At 39.2% G+C, this 12,747-nt stretch overlaps 1 protein-coding gene across 1 annotated transcript in view; it reads left to right on the top strand.

The window, feature by feature from the left end:
* Positions 1-3,891: 3,891 nt before the first annotated feature.
* Positions 3,892-12,747, top strand: part of Hells (helicase, lymphoid specific) — a 34,690-nt gene continuing 25,834 nt past the window's right edge. The window contains exons 1-4 of the mRNA XM_076834540.1: positions 3,892-3,922; positions 4,309-4,430; positions 8,515-8,637; positions 12,453-12,509. Coding sequence (XP_076690655.1) covers positions 3,892-3,922; positions 4,309-4,430; positions 8,515-8,637; positions 12,453-12,509 — 333 coding nt within the window. The remainder of the gene's footprint in view (positions 3,923-4,308; positions 4,431-8,514; positions 8,638-12,452; positions 12,510-12,747) is intronic.

Below are 12,747 nucleotides of genomic sequence, written 5' to 3' on the forward strand. Positions count from 1 at the left end.
GGATCTGGAATACAACATGAGGGAAAGTGGAAAAGGTACACAGATGCTATATTTATAGTTTGGTGTTGGGAAGCTGAGGGAATTCTGTCTTAAAGCTGTTGTTTATTTTGTGAGGCAGAAAGGTGGGTCATCTAGTATGTAAGCAAGAGGAAGGGTAATTTGGTTTTGTTTTGATTTCTATGATTGGGAGGATGATGAAGCCATTCATATGAAAAGGATCTTATAAGAAGACATTTTTGTGTGGGCAGAAAAAAAATAATGATTTGAATCAGAAGAAAAATCTCAATGACTGATCTGACCTTTTGTGTCACTTCCTCTTGCCAACTCTAATTCAGTCATACTGGCCTTCTCTCATACTTGAACATGCCCAGTCTTATTCCTGCCTTAGATTCTTTGACTAGCTAGTTACTGCTTGGATTATTCTTCCCCTGACTGGTTGGTTCACTCTTTAGAGACCCAATCTAAAATAACCACTCAGTTATTCTCACCCTATTCTAATATGTTGCAGAGTATTGCCCCCAATATTTTACTTTTCTTTTTTCTTTTTTGCAGTACTGGGGATTGAACCCAGGAGTGCTTTATCACTGAGTTACATCCCCAATCCATTTTTAAAATTTTGAGACAGTGTCTAACTAAGTTACCCAGGCTGGCCTCCAATCTGTAGTCCTTTTGAATCCCCCCACCTCACTGAATTATAGGCATGTGCCACTGTGCCTGGCCTTAAATCTTGAAATGTTAAGTTCCATATCTGCAGAGATTTGTTTTATCTAGTTCTTGTTGTTGTATACCTACTATTAACATTTCTAGGTATCCTGAAAGCATCCGAACTAAGCCCTTGAGAGTGGATGAACAAAACTTTCCTTAGCCACTGAGGGACAAATTTGTGTTAGGAGATGCCCAGTGCCCTTTTATTAACAAGTATGGGGCCAGGGGAGATATCTGTCCTTTGAAAATCAAATGCATTTGTTCTCAGCTCTATCTCCTGTGGTTGGACAATTCCCCACTTGCTGAGGAATTAGAAGAAAGCTGAGCTGATGTTGGACAATTCCCCACTTGCTGAGGAATTAGAAGAAAGCTGAGCAGATGCTGATGCAAGAACAAAGTATATAGAGAAAAGCAACATATGGAGAAAAGATTTTGGAAAGTGGGACAAAACTGAGTTTTAAAGAAGGAAATATTTTAAAAACCTCATAAAAATCAGTGTTTCAAAAATCAGGTTTGGTGGTGCATGCCCAGTGCTCTTGGGAGGCTGAGGAAGGAGGAACAAAAGTTGAAAGCCAGCCTCAACAACTTAGCAAGGCCCAAAGCAACTTAGCGACACCCTATCTAGAAATTAAAAAAGAAAAAAGGCTGGGGATGTGACTCAGTGGTACAGTGCCTCTGGATTCAATCTCCAGTAACACCCTGCACCAGCCCTGCCCCCCCCAAAAAAAAAAAATCAAACAGGGCTGAGCTGACGGTGCATGCCTATAATTCCAATAACTTAGGAGGCTAACCGAGGCAGGTGGATTGAATATTTGGTGTCGAGGGAGGTGGGGGAAGTGTCAGGAAATTATATTGGCCAAATTATAGCTATACTGTATTCATGTATGAATACATAACAACTTATGTGCAACTACAATGCACCAATAAAAATGTGGGGGGGGGAAGCATATAAAACTTGAATAAAATTCCATATTTTGAGAGAGAGAAGAGGAAGCACATGGAAATAAATTTTATTTCAGTGTATTTAAAAAAAATATTCGAGGCCACACTGAGCAACTTATTTTTTTAAATATATATATATATATATATATATATATTTTTTTTTTTAGTTATCAGCAGACACAACATCTTTGTTGGTATGTGGTGCTGAGGATCGAACCCAGGCCGCATGCATGCCAGACAAGCAAGCTACCACTTGAGCCACATCCCCAGCCCCACACTGGGCAACTTATTGAGACTCAGTCTCAAAAGAAATTAAAAAAGGCTGGGGATGTAGTTCAGTGATACAGCGCCCTCAAGTTCAATCCCCAATATCACAAAAAGAAAAAAAGTTATCTATTAACAGAAGCTATGTTTTGTTATTTTTTGGTACTGGGGATTGAACCCAGGGATGCTTTACCACTGAGCTACAACCCTGGCCCTTTTCATTTTGAGACAGGGTCTCCCTAAATTGCTGAGGGTGGCTTTGAACTTAGCCTAAGTGCTACAGGCGTGCGCTACAGCTTGCGGCAACAGAGCCTATGTTTTCACTTGAGAAAATATTGCACTAAGTGTCAAAAGGCTTGGATTGGACTTCTGTTTTATCAGCACAGGTATAGGCTTCTGCACAGAAAGTTATCCCCTCCAGCATCAGTTCTCTCACCTGATGTAGGAATAGAGGAATCTGCTTTGCTAGTTTTAGCATTGTCATGAGGCTGCTAAATATGGTTCTTATGGACATGCTTTGTAAACTCTTAAATTATTGTACACATTCATTAAAGTAGGTGGAGTCAGAAATGAAGGAAACAAGAAATGAAGGCACCGTACCACTGAGTCACATCCCCAACCCTTTTTTCTTTTTTAATTTCCTTCATTTCTGACTCCACCTACTTTAATGAAGGGACGGTCCAAAGGATAGAAGACAAGGTGGAATGAAATATTTAAGTTTGCGACAAGAAAGTGATAGATCCAACCTGATCTTTTCTTAAAATTGGGAGCCATCTCACCACAAAGCCATGAAAAGATAATTTCGGCTTTACTATAAATTACTGCAAATTCTGAACCTGCTTGGAATGCCTTGAACTCACCCACGCCTGGCTCTCTGACCAGGTAGCAGCCCTCTCTGAAACCTTAGTGACACCTCACAAATCTTGGCCTTCCCTGGCCAGATAAGGACCCTCTCTGAGGCTCTAATGACCCTCATAAATTCTGATGTTGGGGCCAGCAAAAAAATGTAAACTACCATTCGTGTGATGCTTGTCAGAGTTCTGTTATCTGTAACGCCCCTTTGTGTAACTTTCTGGGCTATAATGCTGGGCTGCAGGAAAGCTGCTGCTGCTGCTGTCTTATTTCCCTGCGGTTTTGGGAGGGAGAGGCCGCCCAGAGACAGCCCAGCCGGTTGAAACAATAAGCTTGCTTTAATTTGATTTTAATTGGAGTCAGTGGTCTTTTCTGGTCTAACAGAAAGTCCTGCTCCTTCCTTCAGCATGAACTCTGAGGACTGCTCTAGTTGTTTTCCTAACCCTTTCTTTTCTGCGGTTTGTTCTATTTACCACTGTTTCAGCTTTCCCATAGCCTACACAAATTTCTTGAACCCTGATTAATTTCCTATCCATCCACCCACAAAACCCCGCCTCTCGGATATTTTCAGAGGATTTTCACCCAAAATGTGATCTACGCTCTAGGAATGGTGGGCGAGGTTTGCAATATTTGTTTGACATCCTTTATCCCTAAAGGCTATGGGTTGGCAGGTATTCATTCCCATCGACAAGGGCGCCAAGGCACCTCTCCAATTGTTAAGAGTGCCACTAAAACCACCGAGCAGCTCGAACCGTTGCCAAACGCAGGAGGAAACCGGGCTCTCCACAGTCAGTAGACTTCCCCATACCTCAGAGGTGGTTAAAAACGGAAGTCAGCAGACCCTCGTTTCCTCGGGGTAGTACTGCCCCTAAACGCCAACCCGGGGCCGCCAACCTCCCCTCAGGAAAACCCCAACTGCGCCAAATCTCGCGCAGCCAAGGCCAGGAGCAGGCGGTGAGATCGAAGTATCGCGAGACAACAGAGTTTTCCCGCGAAGGAGAAGCGCGCGTTTTTCCCTGGCTGGGTGTTGGGCGAGAAGGCTGGGTCTGCAGCTGCTGTGAGGGATTAGCGCTCGGCTTAGCTGGCGCTGAGAGGCGAGCGCGGGGTTCCCCGAGAGCGTCCAGAGCCATGCCGGCGGAGCAGCCCGCGAGCAGCGGCGGTGAGTGACGAGAATCTTCCTCCGGGCAGCATTCGGAGCGGGGGTGGGCAGCATGGAGGCTGCGGCGGAGCTTGGGGGAGGGAGCCTACCCCGGGCAGGGGCTGAGGGGGAAAGAGGGACGAGAAGCTGTGGAGTCACTCACTCCGGAGTCGCACACATTTGCGTGGTGTGGGAGATTTTCGCAGCAGGGAGCTGCACTTTCCCGAGCATCCCGGGGTGTAGGCTGGGGTCCGGCGAATTGGGGGCGACGAGAAGACCTGGGATGCTGGCGTCGCGGCGGGTCTTCAGCTTCAGCTTCTGCTTCGGAGGAAGTTTTAGGTCCGGGTCGAGTCGTTGATAACTTTAAATATAAAGACGACCATGGAAAAAAGCCTTTCTCCTGCTAGGGTCCCCGGTTCCCGGAATGGTTGAACAGGAGGAGACTGCTGTGATTACCCCAGCCATGCTGGAGGAGGAGACGCAGCTCGAGGCTGCGGGACTGGAGAGGGAGCGCAAGATGATGGAGAAGGTAATTCGGGAATGGAGTTTATGACCTTTAAAGCCTTGGGAACTGGAGGCGTCCCCCGAGGTGTGGTTGGAGTTTTCCCCTTTATTGTTGAGCTGACGTTCTCCACAAACCTCAAAACAGCTTTGGTGTTTAACATTTGTTATGTTGACACGGGCCTTGCGAAATCTTTGCACGTGCCTTGAGGGATAGGCTTCCTTCCATGAGAGGCAGTCTTGAAACAGCCGTGGAGTGATCCCATCTCTCTCTTGAGTGATCATTTTAGATGGCTCGCTGGACCATTATAATTCTTTCAAAATGAAGCGGGAATGCTTTCCTTCTAAATTCATATTTCCTTTTTGAATGAGTACCTCTATGGTATACCTGATGGCAAGCATTAATCTGTAAAAAAAAAACCTGTTGTTGTACTTAATAGACAGAAGGTAGTACAAGTTAGCATCTATCAAAACCTGGCTAGAATCTAAATCTTAAGAATTTCTTCCTAGGCTAGGGCTTTTTTCCATCTAAATAGTCAACTGGCTTTTTGTTGATATTTTAGATAAAAATGTGGTACACCTTTTCAGTGAAAGCACAGGGTCCATTGAACTGGGGAGGCGCCACTCAACCACTGACTCATATCTCCAGCCCTATTTTGTGTTTTATTTAGAGACAGGGTCTCAAAAGTAGCTCAGCGCATCGCCTCTCTTTTGCTGAAGCTGGCTTTGATTCAAAATCCTCCTGTCTCAGCCTCCTGAGCTACTGGGATTACAAGCATGGCCTCTGTGCCAGGCTTCCAGCCTCTTTTTAAGACAGGACCTCTCTGAGTTGCTGAGGCTGCCCTCCAATTCAACATCATCCTGCCTCAGTCTCCCTAGTGGCTGGGATTGCAAATGTGCACCAGATATCTGGCATAGCTCTTCTTTTAACAATAATTCATCATAGAACCTAGAGAGTAATTTTTTTAAATTAACATTTAATATTTTCATTTAAAAAAGTCTATAACTCCGGCTGGGGTTATGGCTCAGTGGTAGAGTTTAGCACATGCGAGGCACCGGGTTAGATTCTTAACACCAAATAAAAAAAATAAAGGTATGGTGTCCATCTACAACCAAAAAAATTTTTTTAAAGTCTTTTTAATCTTAATAATACAAATATATAATTTTCTCAAAGATGTGGAAAGATTTTGTAATTGAATATTGTAAAAAATTTTTTGCCTCGTGACTAGAAAATTTGTAGAATAATTTTCAAAGTTTTTTCCCTATTTGAGGTTAAAAAACCTTTGGAAGCCAGAAAACTCATATATGTTACAGTTTTTGTCTTTGGAGGGAGAACTGTGTTTATGGGCATATTTTAGAAGTACTTAAAAGAGAGGAAGGCAGATCTTGAATTTCTTAATGAGGGACATTTACTTAGCTTTAGGAGATTGTATGTTTGTAAAAAACCTGGAGAATGGCTTTGACATTCACATATCACAGTTAATTTCTTTGACTTTTTACCTGCTTTTCCTTTTAAAAGAAGTCATTGTTAGTCTGGGAGACTTAAGGGTAGCTTTGTTGCCTTTAAAGTGGGTGGGAGGAGGTGGACTAGGACATTTCTTGAAGAGGTAAAAGGAAAATGGCTCATATTATGTGTAGGCTAAAATAGAACTTCATTTTCCAAAAAACTGAGATTGGTGTTGGAAGAGATTAATGGTGTAGAAAGTGGGGAATTTTTACTCTCAGTGTCCATTGTCATATTGTGTTCTAATTGCCAAGACAAGAAATGCTTCCTCGTAGACACTCAATTCTTTCCACAGATGGAGCTGCAACTTACTGTAGTATAGCAAGTAATGAAATTGCTAAATCAAGAAGAAATGATGGGAAGAATTTGAAATATTGAAGATTGGGTTTAAGGATTAACCATTGGTGTGGTTTAGTTATATTATTTTTCCATAATGACATCTGAAAGCTTTAATTAATTTTTACATGCTAATTTTTTCTGACAAGATTTAAGGTCGCTGTATCTAAACCCAAAATATTTTAGACAAATTTAAAAAATCCATTTGTGACATCTGAGTAATTTTCATCTTCTGTTCGTAATATTCTCTCACTCGTTGACCGCTGATTATAGTTGCAGTAGTATATTGGTAGTTGCACAAGAAGTGCTATCCTTAAAAGACTGAAAATAGAGTTTGAGAAGATGTTAATAGGGATTATCTGTGTAGATGGGTAACTTATTTGTGTATTTTTTGACTTTACTGTAATGAATATTATTATCTTTTTAGGTATCTTATTATTGCCCTTGGTTTTATAATGGAAATTTATTTTGAAAGAAAACTATAGATGAATCACCTACACATATTTTTTTGTGGGGGTGGGATACTGGGGATTGAACCCAAGGGCCTTTAATTACTGAGCTACATCCCCAGCCCTTTTTATTTTGAGATCATGTTTTTCCCTAAGTGACTGAGTCTGGCTTGACCTTGGATATTCCTGTCTCAGTCTCTTGAGTTGCCGGATTACAGGCATGCTCCACTGTGCCTTCCTAGAGTGATGACATAATGTCTAGCAAAATAGAAGCCAATAATATACAATAATGTTTTAGAAATCACAGACTAGAGTAGCACAAACCACTCAGGTATAATATACAAGGTACTGGAGTATGAATTAGAATTTTAAAATGAACTTATAACTCTCTCCCCAATTACTCTTATTATTTATTTATTTTATAAAGAAATTTATTCCTAAGTTTTAGGTGGACACAATATCTGTATATTACATTTATGTGGTGCTGAGGATCAAACCCAGTGCCTCATGCATGCTAGGCAAGCACTCTACCATAACCCCAGGCCCAATTATTTTTATTTTTATTTATTTGTTTATTTATTTTGCAGTGCTGGGGATAGAACCCAGGATGAGGCATATGCTAGGCAAGCCTCTTCCTCTGAACTATACTCTCAGCCCCTTCCCTATTTCAAACCAGTTTTAAACTCTGGGCTGCTGTCCTGTAAAAACCACCAGTTATGGGGAAAGAGCGTAGTTAGGGTTTTTTTCAGTTGGCTTTTTGTTTGTTTGTTTGTTTTGTCGTCATTCATACCAATTGAACAGTAGGTGACTTGGTTTAGTTGAAAAAACAGTGTTAAAAATCTTCCATTAGGCAGTAAATAACTTTGTCAAGAGTTTTTTTAGACTGTATAAGATTAGAGGTGTGTAGTACCAAACCTGAAGTCCCTTTAATTGTAAAGTTACTTAAGTATAATTCTTAGTGCAGTTGCTAAGGCTAGTATCGCTAAATTGCAAGAACTTCTACTGTAGTTGGTGAAATTCTTGAGTTCTGCTTTCATGTATCTATCCTTCAGATAATTCAGATGTCATCTGTTTTCCTGAAAGTTGGCCTGTCTTATTTTTAGTAGTTTGAATTTTTCATGATTTCTATCTAATAGTGTAGTACTAAGCAATATATCTTTTAAGTGATGTCATCTCACCTAAAGTATAAATCAGATTTACTGTGTTCTGCCCAGTAGCTTTATGTAATATTTTTGAAGCTGCTTCAGTGTCTTTGTTGATAAACTAGCTGCGTTTTACTAGGAAACAACAAGTGCCCTTTTGTTTAAAATATTACCTATGACTCCTTTTATGTTACAAATGCAGAGTTGAGTATATTTGTAGTAGAGGTCATGTGGTGCTCAAATACTAAAGTATTTACTATCTTTACAGAAGTTAACATACCACTGAACTATACAAGGCCAAGTCAGAAGGATTGCTTTAGCCCAGGAGTACAAGATCCCATCTCAAAAAAATCCAAAAACTTAAATCCAATTTGAATTACTTGCTTATTTTCTAACTTTTAAATATTTTTTCAATGGGCCTTCAACTTGGTACATGTCAGAAATCCTGTGTCTATTATCTGAAATTTTAATATTTTGATATCTAATCTTTATCAAATTAACATCTAAGAATCTTTTTTTAGTTTTTAGTTTGAAAAACAAGGTGCATCTAATAAATCTTGTGAGAATCTTTTATTTCCCCATTACTATCAGGAAATTTCTGTGTTTGTGTAGCCTGTATTAAACCTTATGCAAAAAAAAAAAGTAAAATTTGGTAAATATAGAAATTTTCTCTTTGGATAGGCTCGCATGTCGTGGGACAGAGAGTCCACAGAAATTCGCTACCGTAGACTTCAACATTTGCTTGAAAAAAGTAATATCTACTCCAAATTCTTGTTGACTAAAATGGAGCAGCAGCAGTTAGAGGTATGTATATATAATTTTTAGCCAGCAGCTTTAAGATTGTTAAAATAGCTTTTATTGATTTATAAATCATATACATGAAAATGCACAGATCACAAATTTGTGGTTTGACAAACTTTGACCAATCAAGATATAACGTTGGGGCTGGGGCTGGGGAGGTAGTACACTTGCCTGGCATGCATGAGGCACTGAGTTCGATTCTCAGCACTGCATGCATATAAATAAACAAACAAATAAATAAATAAAGGTCCATCAACAACCTAAAAATGTATATATTTTTTAAAAATAATGTACATTTTGATTCCACAAAAATCAGTGAATCCTATGAATCCTATGTTTGCTTTCTGTCACTATAGGTTAGTAATGCTTTTCTAGAATGTTATTTAAATGGAATGGTTTGTGATATGTGATACCTATATTTCCTTTCATTCCTGTTTCCTAGCGTTCAGCTCCTAAAATCCTTGGAATTTCCAAAGTAATGTGTCTTTTTACATGCTAATTAGTTAATTGAGGGCTTGGCCTCTGTTAGGTAGCTTCTCAATGGGGGCTGGACACCAGAAAGACCAGAGAGTTGGGACTTTGAATTTACCTCCTGGAGGGTACAAAGCTGAAGGTTAATTTGTTTGCCAGTGGTCAGGGATTTAATCATTTATATTTACATAATGAATCTTTCATAAAACCCTAAAAGGATAGGAACACATGGAGATTCTTTGAAGGTAGTGTCCCTTGAGAGGGTATAAAAACTCTTGAGCTTCTTCTTGGTCATTTCTTTATCTCTTTATCAGATCTCATCCCTATCTTTTTTTTTTTTTTTTTTTGAGAGAATTTTAATATTTTATTTTTTAGTTTTCGGCGAACACAACATCTTTGGTTGTATGTGGTGCTGAGGATCGAACCCGGGCCGCACGCATGCCAGGCAAGCGCGCTACCGCTTGAGCCACATCCCCAGCCCTCATCCCTATCTTTTGTAATATTTTTTATAATAAATTAGTAAGCTTCAGTAAAGTAAATGTTTCCCTGAGTTCTGTGAGCTTCTGTAGCAAGTTAATTGAGCCTAGGGAAGGGATTATGGGAATCTGAATTTGTAGTGAGGTCAAACAACCTGGGACTTGATATAGGAAGGGGAGCAGTCTTAGGGACTAAGCCTGCAACCCTGGGGATCTGATACAATCTCTAGGCAAAGAGCATCAGAATTGAATTAAAGGATATTCAGCAGTTGCAGAATAATTGATTACTTGGTGTGTAGAAATAAAAACCCACACATTTGTTCGAAGAAGTCTTGTGGATTGTTGGATGAAAGTGTGGAAGAAATTGGCTGTTTTTTTTTTCCCAATCAACATTCTTATAGGTGTGTTCCCTTCCCCCCTCCCGTTTAGCATACTTTTAAGATTTATTCATGATGTGTTTTATAAGTCCCCCCCCCCACATTGCAGTGTTGTGGAACCCAAGACCTCTTTCACATGCTAGGCAAGTGTTCTACCATTGAGCTGCTTCCTCGGTCCCAGCATTTTATTTTTAATATACCATATTTTTTTCCCTCTGGTACTAAGGATTGAACCCAGGGTCTTGACTGTACTAGGCATGTATTGTACTACTGAGCTATATCCCAGGCCTTCCTACTTGCAATTTTGGGGACTGAACCCAGGGATAATCTACCTCTGAGATATCTCCTCAGCTCTTTTATTTTTTATTTTGTGATGGGGGTCTCACTAAGTTGCCCAAGCTCATACTTGTGATCCTTCTGTCTTAATCTCCCAAGTAGTTGGATTTACAGATTGACACCATTAGTAGGTATCCTCATAGTTGTATCCCCCTCATCTTTCACCCTCAAATATTCACTGAACTGTTTTCTAATATAGATTTATGTGCACTTTCTGTTGGTGACATTTTATTTTAGTTTTCATCTGTCTGAAAGTCTTGTTTTTGTGTGTGTGTGTGTGTGTGTGTGTTTTTTCTGGTGCTGGAGATTGAACCGGGGGCCTTGTGCATTCAAGGCAAGCACTCTACCAAGTGAGCTATATCCCTAGCCCCAAGTCTTGTTTTTTTTTTTTTTTTTAAATATATTTTAGTGTTGATGTATTTTTATTTATATTTGGTGCGGAGGATGGAACTCAGTACTTCATGCATGGCAGGCAAGTGCTCTACCACTAAGCCACAACCCCAGCACCCCCAAGTCTTGGTTTTTAAAAGACATTCTTACTGGGTAAAGAATTTATTTTTTCTTTTTGGACACTGATGATTGAAATCTGGGGTACTCAACCACTGAGTGACCCTAGCCCTATTTTGTATTTTATTTAGAGACAGTGTTTCACTGAGTTGCTTAGCACTTTTGCTGATTGGCTTTGGACTCGAGATCCTTCTGTTTCAGCCTCTCTAGCCATTGAGATTACAGGTGTGCTCCATGGAGTTCAGCTGTTTTTTCTTTAGTGTTATTTTTTCTTGAAGTATTTTAAAGATATTTTGTTCATTGCCGCCTAGCTTTTTGTTTCTTTTATATAAAGTGTAAAACTGTAAGCAATTTGACTTCTGCCTCAACCCCATTACCTTTTAGACCTTCTTCCAAATGTGTTTCTTCTTGCCTTTGAGTCTTTCCATTGGCGTTTTCTGCATGAAACCCTTTTCCCATAGATTGCTTGGCTTACTTCATCTTCATCAACTTGTCTTTAATGTTTTCTCAATGAGACTCTTCCCAGACAATCTTTTTCTTTCTTTCTTTCTTTTTTTTTTTTTTTTTTAATGGTGCTGGGGATTGAACTCAGGGCCTTATTGCTGTGAGGCCAGACAATCTAGTTACTGACTTTTGATTTCCTTTACCTTCTTGTGTTCTTTGCATTGCACTTATCATGTGATAGGTATATTGTATTTGTCTTCCCACAAAAATGTAGGATTTCAGAACTTAAACATTTTAGAGGATACAGTAAATCCCATGTCCCGTTATCCACATTTAACACCAGTTGAGATTTTGTTTTATTTGCAAAATTCTTTTTTGTTTGTCTGAAACCCTTTTAAAATCTTGATATGTTAAGATAAAACACAACACACAAAAACCCCACAAAACCAAGTACTTTAATGATTTATAAGACAAATACAGTTTAACCAACTCCTGGAGATGGTTTGAATTCTTTTTTCTTTTAAATTTAAGGTACATTTGGAACAGCTTTTAGTATAGAAATAGATTTATTTCCCTTCTGAATACTCTATTTGATGCTTATATTTTAGGACTTTCTACATTGCCTGAACAAAAGCAAACTCTTCCTTATTCTTGACCCCTTGTCAGACGGAGAGCAAGATTGTTCTACCTACTTCTTTCTGGTAGCTGTTTCCCTGGCTTTGGTTTCCTTACATTCATGCACTTAGTAGTAAGTCTGAAGACTTCAAGAGAGACATAGCTTAGTGCAGCTCTGCCCTCTCTGATACTTGATTCTGGAAATGCTAGCGTTTCTGTTTTGAATTGTTTCAACTCAGAGACTTGGGTTCTATTTGTATTTTCCCTCTGTTATTTTGCTTTCGGAAATTGCTTGCTTTCAGGTAGTAAATAAGTCAGTCAGAAAGTTCACCTCATTTGTTTTCCTTTTCTTAGTGTTCACTGTTCTTTTGAAAACTGTTGCATAATAAATTTTATCTGGATTTTAGTTGTTCATGGCAGTAGGGTAAATCTGTGTCTTGTTATTCCATGAAGTCTTAAAAGCACAAAATTTTCTGTTTTTTAAATTATTATAGTTTTTTTTTAATTGTAAATAAGTTATTTGAGAGTTGGAGATGAATGTTTCCTATGTTACATTTCCCATCTGTGATATTAAGAAGAAATTATCTTACAGGAACAGAAGAAGAAAGAAAAATTGGAGAGAAAAAAGGAATCTTTAAAAGTTGCAAAGGTAATAAAGCAAGCCAGATTTTTTTTTTTTTAAGTGCTCCGGATTGAACCTAGGGCTTTACATATATGCTAATAAGCACACACTGCCATTGAATTATACCTCTAGCCCTCAGAATGTATACATTCGTACATACAGAGATACATACTAGGGAATGAAACCTAGTGACATTTTACCGTTGAGCCACATCCGTAGCTTTTTTTTTTTTTCAGATTATCAAATATTTTTTAGTTGTAAATGC

This window comes from Callospermophilus lateralis, chromosome 15, assembly GCF_048772815.1.
Source record: "Callospermophilus lateralis isolate mCalLat2 chromosome 15, mCalLat2.hap1, whole genome shotgun sequence".
In the NCBI taxonomy this organism is placed as follows: domain Eukaryota; kingdom Metazoa; phylum Chordata; class Mammalia; order Rodentia; family Sciuridae; genus Callospermophilus; species Callospermophilus lateralis.